Source organism: Furipterus horrens, unplaced genomic scaffold (assembly GCF_987537825.1).
Source record: "Furipterus horrens unplaced genomic scaffold, mFurHor1.1.pri manual_scaffold_17, whole genome shotgun sequence".
In the NCBI taxonomy this organism is placed as follows: Eukaryota; Metazoa; Chordata; class Mammalia; order Chiroptera; family Furipteridae; genus Furipterus; species Furipterus horrens.
In genome coordinates, this window is record NW_028327187.1 from 27,882,986 (window position 1) to 27,900,747 (window position 17,762).

At 47.0% G+C, this 17,762-nt stretch overlaps 1 protein-coding gene across 1 annotated transcript in view; it reads right to left on the bottom strand.

Annotated features, from left to right (window-relative positions):
- Positions 1-3,569: 3,569 nt before the first annotated feature.
- The window catches only part of BCORL1 (BCL6 corepressor like 1), a 43,734-nt gene continuing 29,541 nt past the window's right edge, over positions 3,570-17,762 (bottom strand). Inside the window, exons 11-14 of the mRNA XM_090265245.1 lie at positions 16,869-17,014; positions 10,079-10,156; positions 8,823-8,976; positions 3,570-5,583 (exon numbers count right to left, since the gene is read on the bottom strand). Of these exons, the coding sequence (XP_090121371.1) occupies positions 5,304-5,583; positions 8,823-8,976; positions 10,079-10,156; positions 16,869-17,014 (658 nt within the window). The 3' untranslated portion in view covers positions 3,570-5,303. The remainder of the gene's footprint in view (positions 5,584-8,822; positions 8,977-10,078; positions 10,157-16,868; positions 17,015-17,762) is intronic.

Below are 17,762 nucleotides of genomic sequence, written 5' to 3' on the forward strand. Positions count from 1 at the left end.
AGGCCTGGCAGCTCAGCTGCCACACTCTCCCCCACGGAGGTGCGAGTGCTCCTGGGGACTATCCTCCACCCCAGCCGCAGGGCATCTGGCCTGGTTCACCTCCCCTCTGCAGCCTGCCTTTAACTACATTTTCACGCAGCGGCGCTACCTTGAAATTGGAGAGAGATCAGGGTGCCCGCTACATCCGTTTGCCAGTGGAGGGCCCTTACTGCCAGCTGCGGTAGCTCAGGCCCCCGGGGGCCCGGCACAAGGCCCGGGATGCATCTATGCCCAGCGGCCCGACACTGCAGGCTTGCCAGCACTCCTCACAGCAGAAATCCGTGGTCTAGGGGAATCCCGGCCCGCCCAGCTGCGGGGTCCAGAGGGCCGAGTACTGCCGTTGCCCCTGGCCCCCAGCAGTTAAGCAGGTAGGCCCACATTCTCACATACACACACATCTTAGCGAGATGGGACACAATAGAAGCACTCAAAAGCCCCCCTCCCCTATAGGTTAGAATATAGAAGGGGCAGGAGTTTAGTGACCAATCCACCCCTACCCGGTGAAACAGGGATGTAGAAATAGCGGATGGTCCTTCCTCCCGGAATGCGGACATTTGAACAGGACCTCCATTTCAACCCTGTACCCCAAAGAGGTACATGTACATTCTTCTAAGACCATCATAACTTCAGCTAAATAGCCATGTTTACTCAGTATGATTGCCCTGGCTGGTTTGGCTCAGTGGGTTGAGCGTCGGCCTGCGAGCTAAGTGTCGCTGGTTCGATCTTCCAGTCAGGGCACATCAGAGAAGGAAAACTCTGACTCCAAAAAACCTCCGCTGCCTTGCGGCATACCTCTTCAGGGGAAAGGCTAAGGGAGTAAACCCCGACAGAAAATCCGGAGCCGGAGTCCCTAAGGCGGTTTGACGTTGTAGTCAACACCGGCAACTCCTGCGGCGCACCTGAAGCCAAGCTGTATTGACTCCGTCTTTCCCTTGGACCCTTCAGCTGCGAAGAGAGGGGGGGTCTGCTGCATGGGCAACAGCAGACCCTCCATATCACTCTGCCCAGGCTCTGTAGCTTCAGCTTCACTGGAGAGGACACTCCAGCGTCATCGCAAGATGTCGATTCAACACGGGAGGAGACAGATACCGTGTCACTCCCGAGTCGGACTGCACAGCCATTCTCGGCGGTGCAGATAGACTCTTAAGAAGCTACACCATCGTCTCTCGAGACGGACGGCTGCCGACGACTCAGTATGATTCTCTTCCGTGGTCCGAAAATTGAGCCCCACTTGGCAGGTGGAGCAACTAAGACTGAAACATTAGGTTCTTGTTCAAGGTCAACCAACCTAGGTGGTAAGTGGTGGAGCTGGTGCTTTCCCCTAAGTCACACTGAAGGATTAGGAGGTAATTTAATAAGAGGCCCTAGTCCTTACCCCAGTCTTCACCAGGGATGCAGATTGCTTTTCACAGTCCATTTGTATTGCTTTGATCTTCCCACCCAGCCTGAAGGGCAGTGAGAGGACTCCAGGCAAGGTGTGGGGAAAGGAACCCAAAAGTAAGAAAAGAAGAAGCTGCAGTTTGGTTCCACTTTTAACTCTGCCTCCTTTCTCCAGGGAATACACCCAAACCAAAATGCCAGTCCCTTTGGGTCATGCTGGCTTTGCCCTTATCATCTCCTTCTGGCCTGAAAACGAAATTCTTGTAGAACCCCCACCACTCTTCATCTTTTTCTGGAATCTCAAGCAGTTACCTTTTCCTCTGTCTGCCTGTCCCACCTTCAACACATTTTTACCAATTTATTAAAACAAAAAGAAACTACTCAAATACCCAGTTAAAGTTTCCCATGGTTCCCTATCACCAAAGGCAGAAGTCCAAGCTGTGCTCCTTGGATTGGCCAGCAGGGCTCCTGCATCCTCCCTCTTCATCTGTCCCTTCCAGCTGCAGTGACACTGAAGTGGGTTGTACTTTCTACATATACTACCTTCTCTGTTCCCAAGCCTTTGCTCTGATTGTCTCCTCAGTTCAAAGATTTTTTCCCCTAATTCCTACTTTTCCACTAAAGTGTACAGGCATCACCTCTCCCAGAAAGTATTTCCAAGCACCCCAATACCCTTGCCCATCTTTTCGAGCTCCCAAACCATCCTAGGCCTAGCAGTCATTGCACTGAACACATAGCTTTCATGACCTATTGACATATCTGAGTTTTCTTTTTATTTTATCCTCACCTGAGTACACGCTTTTTCATTGCTTTTAGAGAGAGAGGAAGGGAGGGAAAGAGAGGGAAGCATCAACTAGTTGCCTCCCATACACACCTGGATCAGGGATTGGCCCTGCAACCTAGGTATGTGCCCTGACCTAGAATGGGACAATGCTCCTACCAACTGAACCATACTGGCCTGGGCCATATCTGAGTTAACTGCAGTGCCAAAAAGAGGACTGACCTAGAATCAGTACTGTTATGAGGTTGTTTGGGAACCGGAGAGAGCAACTATTCCAGAGGGTCTCGGGATCAGAAAGTGGCGAAGTGAAGGCCAGTGAAGACGATTCATGCTGGGGCTCAAAGGGGACAATACTCCATCTGGTCAGAAAGACTGGTTGAGGCTGCTCTTGGGGCTTGAGCAAAGAGAACAACTCACAGTTCTTTCCTTGGGATGGCTGGACTCCAGTTGGCCAGATATACAGATCTCCTGCCCTATACACTGACAGGGTTCTCCAGAATCCTGAATTACAGTGAGAAGCTTAAAATGGCCTCATCCTAGGCCTGTCAAACATTCCCTTCAGCTGGAGCCAGTGGTCAGAAGGAATCATAGCTTCTACCACTCTTTCAGAATGGGGAAGAAAAGTTCTAAAATCCAGGGCATCCAGGCAAGTTGAGCATCGTGCCTCTATAATAGCTGGTTGTTAGGAAACCAGAACCTCAGCAGGCCTACACTATGTGGGCAGGCAGCCAGGACACTGGTACAATAGTGAGGGCTGTGATAAGACCCTGCAGTCAGATACTGACATGGGTGGTCCAGGGCAGGAAAGAGAGCCAGCAGGCAGGTAATTTCCTTGAGTTAGAGATGACCATTCCTCACAGCCACCTAAAAGAGGGTTCTTCCCTCCAATGTGCATGCGTGTGCACATGTACACACACACACACACACACTCTAAACCAATGCAGGTAAGCAATTCTCCCCACCAGCCCACTCCCCAGGACTTGCGTCTCCTTTTTCTTTTCTTTCCAGGTCTTGTCCAGTGACCCGAATGTTCACTAGCCACTGCACCCTCTCTTCCATCATTGTACCCTTAAGGACCCAAAACTGCAAAACAGGATCAGGTGTTTCTTCTGACCTCATCAAAATGCCCATCTTCTTTAAATGTGGAAAAGCCAATAAGGCAGAAAAGTAAAGAGAGACAGGAGACAGAAGTCCTGACACAGGTTTTTCAGTATGCAAGGGTTTTTGACTCCACAGCCAGTTGCTTAAAATGAAACATAAAGGGCAGCTGAAATATACACCCAAATGCAAAAAAGTAAAGGCAAACATAAAATAAACCACAAAATACCATGAACCCCAACAAAACCAAAGAATCAAAATCCCAAACTCCTCAACTTTATATATATATATTTTTTGTTTTGTTTTAAAAGGGAGAACAACAGTTCAAAATCAATTGGGCAGTATGGTGGGGGTGGGGAGCAGTCCTACAGAAGGGGGCTGAGACCCTCCCCCTGGGAACAAAGAACAAACACAATACAAAGAAAATAAACACCAATGCTCCTGAATGGGTCAGGAGTCTCCAGAGAACAGACTGTCCCCATCCTCAGACTGGCTTTTTTTGTCTTTTTTCCCCATTTTCTTCTTTTGTTGTTGTTGTTGTAGCACCTGTACAATAAAACTGTACCATCTCTAACCAGAGCCAGCCACAGCTAGGGCCCCCTGCCTTTGGATGGCACATACTCTCTACAAGGATTGTTCGGAAAAATAGCAATTGGTAGAAAAATAAGAACAAGAGTGGGAAAGACAATTCCACACAGGGGGGTGGGGACAGGGAAGCAGCCCAAACTCCTCCCTCTCTCTCCCTGAATATGCCCAGTACTGGAGGCCATGAACTCAGACCCGGGTCCTGCCCGAGACCAGTGTCCTGCCCTCATCTAGGAAACAACTGAGGCCTGGATTTCACATCTACCAGTCAACCTCAGAGCCCTCTGCAGATTCCAAAGAAGAATAGGGAGCAGAGGGAAAATGAGGGAGATGAGAGAGAATGGAGAGGAAAGGGATCCTGCGAGTTTAGTGATGGTGAGAGAGAGGGGGCAAGGGCTGGGAGCTGAGAGGCTCATTATCCAGAGAGGGTAAGGGCAGACTGGGGTGGCTGGGGGTGCAGGGGGTATAGCTGCAGGATCACACCCATACTGTGCACTCTGAGGGGAGCAGAGAAGAAAGCATGAGGAGGGCTGACCTTATCCTTCAGGCTCATTCTCAACTATCCTCCATTAGAGTCACTCATTAACCCCTCATTCCTATAATCCTGTCCCTTCATCAGTAAACACTAATCTCAAGACAGCAGGGCTGTTGCAAAGGGTAGGAGGTGGTGAAACAGAAGAAACTGGGGGTAGGGCAGCACCAAAGCCTCAGGATTTACCCCCAACCCCCCAGCCCTGGGCCAGCACCAGCCACTTTCTTTAGTCACAAATGTGGATGGCCCCTACCTCTCTCAACCCCCTCCCCAGTGGGGTTGGGGGATAACCCTGGGAGTAAATTTGTCAAAGGGAGGGAGGGAGCAGCTCCAGAGGTTATCAAGAAAAACACAAAGAAAGGAGGTGAAGAAAGTCCCTCAAATACAAGTTGTCTCAAATTATCACAGTGATACAGACTTATCAGAAACCAATGAAATACAAATTAAATACTAATAAAATAAATACTATGGAAGACAGAAGAACGAAGGGGAATGGAAGGGGCGCTCAGAGATTTAGGCTTTTCTCCTTTCTTCTCCAGACAGGCCACGGCCACCTAGGGCCCGTTTGATCTTGGTCTTATACAAGGAGGCTGGTCCAAGAGACCCTGGTGCCATCTCCCACCACCCCTGGGACTTCTTGTCCTCAGACGTGGAGTTGAACTCTCCACCCCCATTACCAACCACAAAACAATGACGATGACAGGGAGATGAGAACTAATTGTAACCCCTCCCCCAAAAATCCAGTCACTAATGCTGGCGTTGATAAGGCGGCTTCTTGTTGGTCCGTATTATTGCCTCATTCTGGTGCTCGGTGGGGGAAAAACATGGGAGGTGGGGAAGGGCAAACTTGGGAGGAGAAAGAAGAAAAGGGAGGAGCTGTTTTCCCGGTCAACTGTTCCAAGGGTGGAACTCCACCTCGGACCCCAGGAGCCGAATTATCTCTGGCTCATACCGCACCAGCTCCACAGTCTCACAGGAGCCTGGGGGGCATTCGTCCATGCCTCCAGGCCTCTCAGCAGGGGTCAGCAGCTGACTGGAGGCCACCTGCCTGTAGAACTCAGCCTTGGACAAGGTGATAATTTCAAAGTGCGGGAACCGAGCCTGAAAGATCCTTGAGGAAAGCTTCAGCCTCTTCAGGACGTCAGTGAAGAGAAACCAGTTGCACGGCCTGGAAAAGGCAAGGATGGGAGTTAGAGGAGGGGCTGAGGGGAAGTGGCATGCGTGCCAGGAACACTCTGGAAGGCCCAGGAAGGCTGCCAATCTGGCTACCCCCCACTAAACCAGAGAGGCTCCTTGGGTGTAGCTGAGGCAAAACTTTTTTCCTGCCTGCTCCACTGGCTGGCCCAGCTTTCAACTAAATAATGAGTACTCAACCCATGACTGACCTCTTCCCAAAAGTGGGAGCAGGATGGGAAGGGGCCTTCCGGAACTTAAAACTCTTAGCAGGCTTCCCTAGGCCTTTACCAGCACCATGGCCTGGAATTTACTATATGCTGGGACCAGTTCTCCTCCCCACCAACCGTTGCCAGCCCCGGCTGGTTTCCCTTTCCTGTTCTCACTCCTGCTTCCCCTGCCTTCTTGTTCTCCAAGATCTTCCCCAGCAGAGGGGGGCCATGGAGAAAGGCCGAAACTGTGGGTAATCCAAAAGGCATTTCTCTTTGGCTCTGGAATGCATTAGACAAGTTTTTTCTCCAGCGGCAGCACGGCAGGACCGTCGTTTCTGCAGGGCCGGGGCTCACATTACAGCAAGCCTGCATTTGCTGAGCATAGCCGACTGGGTGGCAGCCTGGGGACAGCTGGGAGGGGTGCTGGAGAGGCCAGTCGTAGGCCAACCGCTTCCGTTGACTAAACCAGGACAAGAAATGCTGCATCCCCTTGTTAGTGGTCCCTGTTTCCAGGGCTTTCCCTTCCTGCCATTCCACTGTCCTGTGTCTAGCCTTCACCACTTTCAGCCTGGACTATATCACATCAGCCCCCTAACTGGTTTCCTGCCACCATCAGTCACTCTTATGCCCCCAACCCTCACTGGATCCCCTGTTACTATTAGTTTTCTAAAGAGAAAATCTGACCTGCTCACTCATTCCTTAAACAGCTTTCAGTGGATCCCCAGTACCTTCAGGAAAAACACCCTCCAAATTCTTTCACATATTATGCAAAATCTTCTAAACATGACCCCATTCACCCAACAATACACACATACACACCATATACCCCACCCCACCAAGTGTCACCCATCTGGGGAAGGACTATCCCTGCTTTCTGAACTTTCAGAACTTGTATGTCTCAGTGCCTTTGCTTGTGCCACGCCCTCCTTCCTCTCCTCTCTAAACCAGCTCAGATGCCGTATCACCTGTGAAGCCTTCTCCCAATGTAACTGGTTGCTTATCTCTGGCACTTGGTCCACATCCCTATTATACTACTTATAATGGAACCCATTTCAGAAAGCATGCAAAAGGAACATAAATAGCGGTTCTCTCTGTGGCATAGAAATGGGAGTTTTGGGGTGGACTGGACTGTTATTTTTCACTTGATACTCTTCTGAACTGTTTGAGTTGTTTACAATAATAAATATGCTTAGGACACTTGGTCTTACATTAGAGTTAATTGTATATCCACCTATCCCCTCCACTAGACTGTAGACCCTTTGAAGGTCAGAGCTGTATTCTGGTCCTCAGCATTTGACTTGCTGCAACTGCTTAAGACATGTTTATAGAATTGAAGGTTCTATATAAGCGCCTAAAACTTCCATCAAGACCCACAATTCTTATCCCTAAAATGCAACATTTCTTCCAAATGAGTACAAACTCTATCATCTTACATAATCAGGGAATGGAATGTTCTGAGTAAAGAGAAAGGGACTATAGACACAATACTTGGGCCATGAAAGCATGGAACCCCCCCCCCATAACTCTGATACTGGTGATCAGAATTCAGTTTTGCTTTGATGATGCAGAAGGAACTTCCGAATCCCACAGGGCCTCAGAGAATCATTATTCTATAGCCCCCTACTTCTTGAAAAACATAAACTTTTCACATCATGCTGTGGTTGTGGGGAAGGGCAGATTCAGAAGAGGTGCTAGAAGAGTTAACACCAGGAAAACCATCAGGAACCACACCAAGCTCTTGACTGAGAAGAGAACCTGCTTGCTACCCTGCTTGCAGAGTGGTGTGCGGCCCTGGTTGCCTGTGTTCTGTCCACACCTAAAGCACACTGCCCTGGTCCTTTTACTGCCTGGGGCCCAAGATCCTGTTTCAGAGAAGGAGGAGCTGAATACTTTGGAGGAATTAATTAACTGTGCAATACTATATCCCAGAGGCCCCTCCCCGCCCTCAGGGATCAGCTTATGCCCAGAAGAATAAGGACCAAAAGCCCCTGAAACTTGATCCCTACTAGTGCCATCATATAGGCTATTTTTATTCTTATCAGGCCCTGGCGGAAGGGATGTAAAGAAACTGGTGGAATGGTTAGAGTCCTCAACGAAGGGGCGAGCTTGAAGGGTTCCTAATCCATTGTCCAGCCCCCTCCCTATCATGTGCACTTTATGGGTTTTCACTTTTTTTTTTTTAAAAAAAGAGGATGATAGTTTAAGAATAGATATAAAAGGAAAACCATCCTTAAAGGTGTTTGTATAGCTATTTGAAATATGTGAAGAAGACACTAAGAAGAAGAGAATACTTGGTGAAGGCCAAGAAAACAAGGACAATTCATCCTGCATCACTGTAACCAGCACAGCCACACTGCCATTCGGTGAACCTGACAAGAACCACTGCCCTAAGGGCTGTCTAACTCTTCAGAATCACCAAATAGAGATTAAATTAGGTTCAGTCTAATGTTAAGTGTCAGCTAAATGCTAGTGTCCAAAAATGGGTGATCCCCATTATAATATACATGGTAATCTGAGATGACAGCGCCGATGCCATCCCTCACCAGCATTAAGGCTAGGAGAAACCAGCCTGTGGATTACTTAAGGACGGACCCAGTGGCCCCATAGCTATGGCAACCATATGTCCTGGCTTTTCCAAGAATCTCAATTTCAAATATTCTGTCTGGCTGTCCCCAGAAACTACAAAAATGTTCCAGAGATTCTAATAGTTCATCAGCCCAAATATCTCCCAGATCACCTCTTACACCCAGGAACAGCACAAAAATCCTTCAGAGAGTGAATCTAGATTTGGGGTTTGGGAAATAAACACAGTCGATGTATTTAGAGCTTACAGAGTGTATTGTGAACATAACCAATCTGGGCTGGAAAGTCAGGCTGGCATTGGTCATATATTATCATTCTCAGGCTCTAGTATCTGTTCTCCAGGTCTCAGTTTCCTTCTGCAGAACTCCACCCTTCCCAGGGAGGCAGACAAGGGGTTGCCAGGATCCTGGCACTAGGTCCCCATAAATCTCTCACTTACCCATGGGACACTGACACTTGCAGGTTGTAGCAAGGGAGAAGAGGCTTGTCTGAGAGCTCAAACATAAAATCATCTTTGTCCCCATTATCTCCTTCATGATCAGAGTTCCCAGGGGGATTGTGTAGGAGGTCACAGGCGAACCCTTCTTTTTCCTCTGTAAGAACACACAGGGAATTAGGACTTAGTTACATGCACAAAACCAAAGAACAAGATAAAGGGGTATGAAGGTGGGTGATTAGAAGATAAACAACAAGCCTACAGACCCCTGGCTGGGACCAAGGTTCGATGATCTTATGGCTCCCATCCTTGCAAGGGCACATAAAAGTTCCAGCCCTGGAAGATAGTAGTGTTTTGTGGCCAGAGATTCATTATACTACTCTGCCTTTCAATTGGAAAAAAAGCAAGGTGATGTGAAGAAGGAGCTGCTCAACTGTTGGAGATGAAAGCCCAAAGATACAATCAGTCAAAGACAAGGTAAAAACACCTGTCCTTCACTTCCCCCAGTTTTCCCAAATCACCCCAACCACTTGCTGGAATCTTCAAAAGCCCAGAGGGGGCCCAGCTGGTTCCCTTCCCCAGTCATGAGTTTGGATTTGGTATGTTTCATTCCATTCCAACTTTCTCCTGCTCCAGCTTCTCCTAAGCTTCGGGGTGGGAACCTCCCTAAATCTGCAGCCCTTAGTCTGACAGTGAATGATAGATGACTGACATAGAAAAAGACTTGCTGCTCTTCTAAGTGAGGAAAGCTTGGGCCAGAAGGCTAAGGGCTCAGGAGACAGCAACTATCTCAGAAACTGCACATCATGGGGCCAGGGGAGGGAGGGAATGGCAACTGCCAGATGAGAGGCTGGATCTCTCTTGAATGTGTGCAATACCAGAAAAGGTGACAATGTGCATAGAGGTGGGCTTCTGGCAGGGTTAGTACAAAACAAGGGAGGATAAAGGGACCTTGGAAGAGAAAGAATTAAAAAGAAATACCCAGGGTGGGGGGTGGTAGAGGGCTAATGATAGCTTTGTCCAAATAAGTTGCATCTCCTAGTGTAGGCCAATGAGCTCTAAGCCTGGGGGAGGCATGCACTAGAATTTGGGCTGGAAGAGTCTGTAAGCTACTAACAGGGGAAGAAAGGCTACTTCCACAGGGTCACTCCTGGCTTTGAGAAGAATTAGTAAAACCCAAAGCAAATCCCACATCTCTAAGCCATAGACACGGTGGGATGCGGGGAGGAGGGGGGGAGAGAATTCCACTGCAAGCTTACCCAATACAGAACTGCTGTAAAAATCCCAGGATACACCAGGATCACCTTCTGCCCGACCCTGAAGATCTGAGAGGTGATCTGATAAAAGAAGAGAAGGCAGTGAGACAAAAAGGGTAGACTAAATAAGGAATCTAAAAGCAAAGTATGTCAACAGGGAGCTAGGAGAATGGGAGAAGGATAGGACCACAAGAGGCGCTGGGAGTGTTGAGAGTGATACGCTTCTGGCTGTCAATCAGAGGTTGTAAACCAGCAGCCAGGAGCCAAAGCCAGGCCACTGACCACCTGGAGTTCAGCTCACTGTTTTACACACACACACACACACACACACACACACACACACAAAATTAATAATTAACAGCCATCACTTTAAAATCGAGAGAGTTCACTTCAAATTCAGATTCCCAAGTTTTCTTGAAAAAATATCAGATCTGGCAACACTGCATCCACATTCCTGCATGTCAACAGTTGGCTGGAGGAGAGGCGACATGTGCTATTCTCAAATTCTACAGTCCCCACCCAGCCTGCTCTGCTCTTTTACGTGATCAGCCTGAAGGCATTTAGGTCTGGGATCCCTGCTTTAAAAGGTTGTAGGTAATTACTCTGCAAAGAGAATCCTAGACCTAGCTGAAGCTTTAATTCCCCTCAGGTCACATTGTTCATTTATCCAATCACGATCTCCCTAATTCAAAGTAAGATAAGGAAGCACAATTCCTGTTTCATCTTTGAACAACACCTGGAAAGATGGTCAAGTTTATCCTTACAAAAAACCGTCTGCTTCCACTCCTAGTTACAGACTCAAAAGAACTGAAAACGAGTGCTCAAACAAAAACTTATACTTGAATGTTCACAGTAGGTCTGTTCACAATAGCTCCAAAATTGAAACAACCCAAATGTCATTCACAGTTGACAAAGGGGTAAATAAAATGTGGTATATCTATATAATGGAATATTATTCAGCCATAGAGAGGAATAAAGTGCTGATATACGCTCCAATTTGGATGAAACTTCATGACACTGTACTAAGTGAAAGAAGTCAGACACAAAGGCCACATAATGTATGATTCCGTGTATATAAAATACCCGGAACAGGCACATTTTTAGAGACAGAAAGCAGATCAGTGGTTGGGAGGGAACAGGAAGTCACTGCCTAATGGGTACAGGGTTTCCTTTGGGGGTGATGAGAAAATTCTGAAACTCATAGTGGTGATGGTTGCACAACACTGTGACTTAATATCACTCAATTGCACACTTTAAAATGATTAGACTAGTAAATTGTATTGTAAGTATATTACCACAATAAAAAATGTTTAAATCATCTTTTGCTTACTTGATTCGAGGACAGACATCAGGTTACCACCTAGCCTCCTTGTTTCCTAGCTAAGAATCACCTAGTGAAACTGTTTCACTTCTCAGCCCTACAGGTACAAGCAGTACAAGCAGGTTTTCATGACAAATTCAATTGTGACATCTGTGGGCACATGGCCCAGCGGTTACCAATATGCCATGCAGTACAGTTGGCAAGATGATTTAGCGGTGTATGGTTGCCACCAGCCCTTAAGTGACACCTGGGCAACAGGACAGATGAGTCCAAAGGGCACAGATGAAGTGAGGGTGCCCCCTGAAAACAAAATCCCAGGAGGAAGTAAGCAGGCAGTTACTCTTAAGAGCAGAGCTATTTTCCCCTGATGTAAGGTACTACCTCACTCCAACATACCTTCACACATGCTACCAGCAAAAATACCTAGTAGCTGTTGAGACCTACTCAAAGAAGTCCTTTTTTAGCAACCTTCTAGGAGATGAAGGGTTTCTTCCAGTAGGAAAAGGCAGCCAGAGAAAAGCTTTCAAAGTAATGGCTGAGCAGCTGGAATGGAAAACCTTTATTCAAGTACAGTAAGGTCTTTTGTACATTCCATAAAAAAATTCTGAGGTCATGATTGCCAGCTTAAGTGCTGTTTGGCACCCTATGCCATTTGAGAGTTGACAGTAGTTTCTTCCTAAAGCATTCGTCAGTTAGGTATGTGTCTGTTCTATGCCTAGCCCTGTGCTAGGTGTCCTAGGAGATAAAGGAATGAAATCATAAATTGCCAAAAGGCAGGGACCACATTTGTCTTGTTCACCATTGTCTCCTCAGTACCTAAGCCCAGATGCCTGTCATATGGTAAAAACATAATAAATATTTGGGAAAGAAAGAAAAGAAGGGAAGAGTTACCACAAGGCAAAACTATAGACTACAACGTAATGTGCTTGCTTAACCAGTGTGCCCAAACCTATGCATTCAAATGAGTGCTGTACTCACCAAAAGGTCACATGAGGACTCCATCAGAGCAGCCCTAGGCCACCACATCCCAAAGGTGCCTCTCTAGGAATTGCCTACAGAGCCCCCTAGCACATTCGTCTAATTCTCCTCACTAACAACAAATCTCTGTCATTTGCAGATGAATTTACCTTTTGGAGACAGCCAGAAATTAACTGGCATGAGCAAAGACGCAAAAGTCAGAACAGGCCCATGAAGCACACAAGAAGAAACTGCAAGGTTTGTTTGATGGCGCAGCTTCAAGCCACATTTCCTCACAGGTCTTCACATACAATCAGAATGAAGAGCGACTTTTTTTCCTTGATTCTCCCTTGTCCCTCCCCCCCACAACTTTTAAGTCCTTTACTCTTATCCTTTCCTTCAAAATTACCCTCAGCCCAGCAATCCTATTTGTAGGTATATATCAGAAGAGCTGAAAACTGGTACCCAAACAAATCTTGTACACGCACATTCATAGTGGCACTAGTCACAATTACCAAAGGTGGACACAACCCAAATGTCCATCAACTCATAAATGTGTAAAGAAAATGTGGTATATCCATACAACAGGATAATATTCAGCCTTAAAAGGAATGAAGTACTGAAACATGCTACCACATGGATGGACCTTCAAAACATGGTACTACATTAAGGAAGTCAGACACAAAAGGTCCCATGTTGTATGATTCCATTCATACGAAAAATCCAGAATGGGCAAATCCACATAGATTGAAAGTAGATGAGTGGTTGCCAGGGGCTAGGGAGAGAGGGAAATGGAAGGCAACTGGTTAAGGGGATATGAGGTTTCATTTTGGGGTGATGAAAATGTCTTGGAAGGAGATGGAGGTAGTGGTTGTACAACATTGTGAATGTACTAAGTGTCACTGAATTGTTTACTTTTAGATGTTTAATTTTATGTGAATTTCACCTTGATTAAAAAAAACTTAAATACTCAATGTAAATGGTTACCCTGGCAGTCAGTTTCTTTATTCCCCAGGGTCCCATTGTACCTCTCTCCCTATCTCCTCCAAGTTACCAACTGAGAGACATGAAAGGAGTGGGAAAAAAAAAAGTGGTCTTCAACATGAGGTCATATGGCAGAGGTCTCTGGCAGGAAAAACAAAAACCTGTGATTCAGTGACCTCAAGTGGTAAATCACTAACGCCTTCATTGGTGGGAGAGAAAGCAGTCCCAATACTTCCTCCAATGCTCCAAACGAAAGAGTAACAACCCCCCCAGCCCCCAGATTCTTTAAGACAAAGGAGGAGAAACTAATCTGTTTCCCCTTGGTTAGCTTGGATATTATTCTTCCCTTCAAAAGGTCAAAGACAAATCAGTAACATGTCTGCCTGTCATTTGGCCCAAGGAGGAGGTTTTCCAAAGGCCTGGAGCTTGGTGCTCCAGGACATAAGAGAAAGGGCTCACTATCTGACCTCCAGTATCCAGCACTTTACCCAAAACCTAACAGGTGCTGAATAAATGCATGATTCAATAAACGAATGGAGTGCCACTACATCCTTCATGATCTCAGGAGAAATGGACCTCACTTTAAGCCAACCCAATACAGAAAATTCACATTTATGACCCAGATGAATATCAACCTCTGCTTTACAAAAGGATTCACTATAGTATACCTGTAAATAGTGACATTCCTTTGTGCGTTTAAAAAAGGATTTGCTTTCTAGACTTTTCCAGAACTGGGCCTTGCACAAAATGAGGGAAGTTCTACACAAGGCACAATCTTGATGCTTTTGCTCACCTTTTCAACCTGCAAAAAATGAAGCCCTTTGCACCCTATGGGGATTTGCCTTCATTTTCCGCCAAGTGGGATCTCTACTAGGGTAGGAAGAAGACAATCTACAGAGAGTCTGCTCAGGCAAATGCTTGGGGATAAAAAGCAGAAAGCTTTAAAAATACCTCAGCCACATAGGTACAGTAAAACACACACACACACACACACACACACACACACAGAAGTCCACTCAAATCCATCCAGGTGTAGGGGTTGGGAAAGTGGGGTAGTGGAGGAAACTGACTCTCCAACCTCCAACCTCATGGTGCCTCCTGCAGCCACTATGCCACTCTATCTAGTGGCTTCTTGAGATCTGGGGGAGGAGGGGTACCAGGACAAAAAAATGAGATAACTACTCAGTCAAAAAACCAAAAGAGGTACTGATGATGGCTACACAACATTGTGAATATACTAAGCACCACTGAATTGTTTACTTTCAAATAGTTATTAGGTGAACTGTACCTGAATTTTATAAAAGGGTCCTGAGTATTGTCCTCTCATTCCCCCAAACAGCCTTTGGACCCAAGACCCCCCTCCTGGAAGTCCATTGACTTCTGCCAGTGCCTGACTTCCTGGGGTGTCGAACCAAGGTCCTGGCCATGCTTACTAGCACTTTCTCCAACAGCCATACAGAGCTCTGCCTTTAATACCACTTGATATTTGCATGGAAAAGAGGTGGCCCAGTTTTAACACTCCCTTCAGCTCCTGGCCCCCATTATAAAGCTACAGCTCCATCTCATAAAGTTGAGAATGTCAAGATTTGAATGAAGGTGTTCAGCCTGGAGAAGGTAGAAAGTGTGGGAATTAAGAAAAGTGTTCTCTTGCTTCTGCAACAGGGATTGGTATTAGAGTTAGTTTACGGAGGCAACAAAAGGCTGGCTAGGAGTTGGGATGAGTTAATAGAAATGAGAATAAGAGGGAAGAACTGTTTATTTCTAATTTCTTAACTACTTAAAAATGGCTTCAACAATCAAACTCCTTTGGCATTTTGGAGAAGGGGTCAGGGAAGGAAAGAGTTCATCTGCTACTCAGGTGGTCAGAGATAACTATGTGGACCCAGAGGGCTCTAAGACCCTCAGGAGGGCAATCTCTAGTTCACATAGGCCCTGGATTAGCACTGTTGATCAGAGAGAGAACTTCACGTGGTGCTTTTCTTAAGTTGCGATGCTCTGGATGGTCATCTGTGCCACCTTTTCCTGGGAATCAAATGCTGTGCAGACAACTACATGTGTGTATATAAGAGGGAGTACATGTAGGGCATGGTATGTGGGAGGAAGCCACAAAGAATGCTTGCCCCAAGCCCTGCACCCTGGTGATAGTTCAGCTAAAGGAATAGGTGTCATCAATGAACCAGGAAAATGACTGAATGAGCATCACAAAGTGGCTCTTCCCCTCAATAACAGGGGCCTGGGAACCTAGATATGGGGAAAGGAAAAGTCAGTCCTCCTTTCCTGAGCCAGGGAGAGGCTGGGTCTGGCTGTAAAGCCTGAGGCCTGTACACAGTGACCAACAACTTCAGGTTTTAGCTGGCTTGACAGGGATGGAATGGAGGCTGGATGAGCAGAAGTCAAAGCCTCCCTCAGTGGCATTCCATCACACCCCCTCAAGCTTTTATTAGCATGTAGGTGGCACATCCCATCTAGTCCTCTTTTCATGAAAACCTTCAATTCTTTCCTTGTTTCTTCCTCATCATCAGCTACCTGTTTAACCTCTGTTCAATAAACAACTGAGCCCCTGGTTGGGAGCTCAGAACTTTCTCTCTGGGGCAGGGGAGTAGGGACTAACCAGGGAGCAGCCTCAGACAAACCCTGGTCCTGTGGGCTCCTAGTCCAAGAGGAGTTCTACCACAACCATTAATACCTCCAAGGAGAGTCAGTGATGCAACTCCCAGATGGTTCAGGCAGTCTGAAGAAGTAACTGCTAGACCAAGAGCCAAACTGTGATGTCACTGAGGAGGCAGAGTTTCTCCCTTCAGAGGTCAAGTCTTAGGAGATTCCCACTGAGCACACCCAAGCTAGACTTCTCTTCTTATCTTTCTCCTGCTGCCCAACTCAGTAGAGCTATCTAACTACAGACAAACAGCTGCCATCTGTTAATGACAAAATAAATGCAAGTTGGCTTGTGGCCATTGCCATAGGCCTGAACACCAGACACTTTTTCAGAGGGGTTAGGTGAGGGAGGAAGAGAAAGGAATGGGTTGGGGGGAATGCAAAGGGAACATCACAGTTACCACAAGCAAGGACTATGAGAAATAACGTGTCAGGAGGGATCCCAAGGGTTCCACAGGAGAAAATGCAAAAACAAAAGCAAAACACTAAATGTCACTTCTTTGCAACTGATATCCCATTCAAAGCACAGGTCAATACATTTTGTCCCCAACTAAATCTATTAGTGGGACTGCTGTCCTACAAGCAGGCCTGCCCCACATGACTTGCTGGTAAATAGGTCCCGGAGAGTTGCCAGGGTCTCGAAGAGGATACATGCAATGTGGACACTCACAGCATGGGGACAAGAGAAAGTAGGCCTTTGGGTTTTTTAAAGCATGCAGAGATTTCTGCGACACTTAAAAGAAAGCCTGTGAAAAGGGGCTGACAGCCCTCATGGGAGCTGTTTGAGATGGAAGGAGATAAAGAATATCTCCTCAGGAGTTCAGGAATCAGAGGCCAGCCCCAAGGATGATGGCTTTGAGTCTGGGCTGTGCTTACCACTGAGAAAGCGCTTCATGGTGTCACTGCTGGCCAGCTTCATGGCTGTCTGTCCTGAGTAGGTAGCCAGGGTGGGGTCAGCCCCATAGGACAGCAAGAGCCAGATGGTCTCCAGGTTGTCATTGACCACTGCATCATGAACTGGCCTGTGGAGGTGATACAGGGTGAGGACAAGAGGGCCCAAGTGGGAACCTGGATGTCTATACCTCAGGCTACCTCTTCAGGGAAAAGTAAAATGAGATGACCCCAGTGTAACATGGGGTAAGACTTAGAGCAGAGGAACCACCTCTAACCTATATCTCCCCCTACATCTCCCCCACCTCTTTCTCTCCATGTGCCTCTTTCTCTTCTCATTTTTCTCTCTTATATCCCCCCACCCACATCTTGAGACAGTCTCTATGGCACAATGGAGGTCCACTGGTAGCTCTGGGGTTCAGGAAATAACAGGCCCCTCACTGAGGATAAACTTAGAGCAGATGCTTGGGGTTATGAACAAAAGGACCCATGTGCAGGGATGAGCAGAACAGCTCCATACACCAGGTGGCGGTCAAGCAGAGCCAGAGTCCTTTCACCCAAGTCCCCTCACTTTGTATGTGGCTCATATCTCAATTTTTCCCAGGAAGTAAGCCCTCTGATAGAGCAGAGAAGAAGGGGTGCAATTTCTTTAAGACACAGAAGGTGTCTTTTAAACAGTGTATAGAGATCAAATCTGGATGTTACCCTAAGGTCAGCCTCCTGGTTCCTGAAGCCCGAAATTCTGCCTGAGACAGGTGCACCACCAGGATGGTTTGTTGAAAGCCTGAGTAGTCTTCCTGGTGAAGCTGTATTTGATGGGGTGATCCCTAGATAACCCGTTTCCCCTTGGAAAATTATGTGGACTTGCCAGCCAGGAAC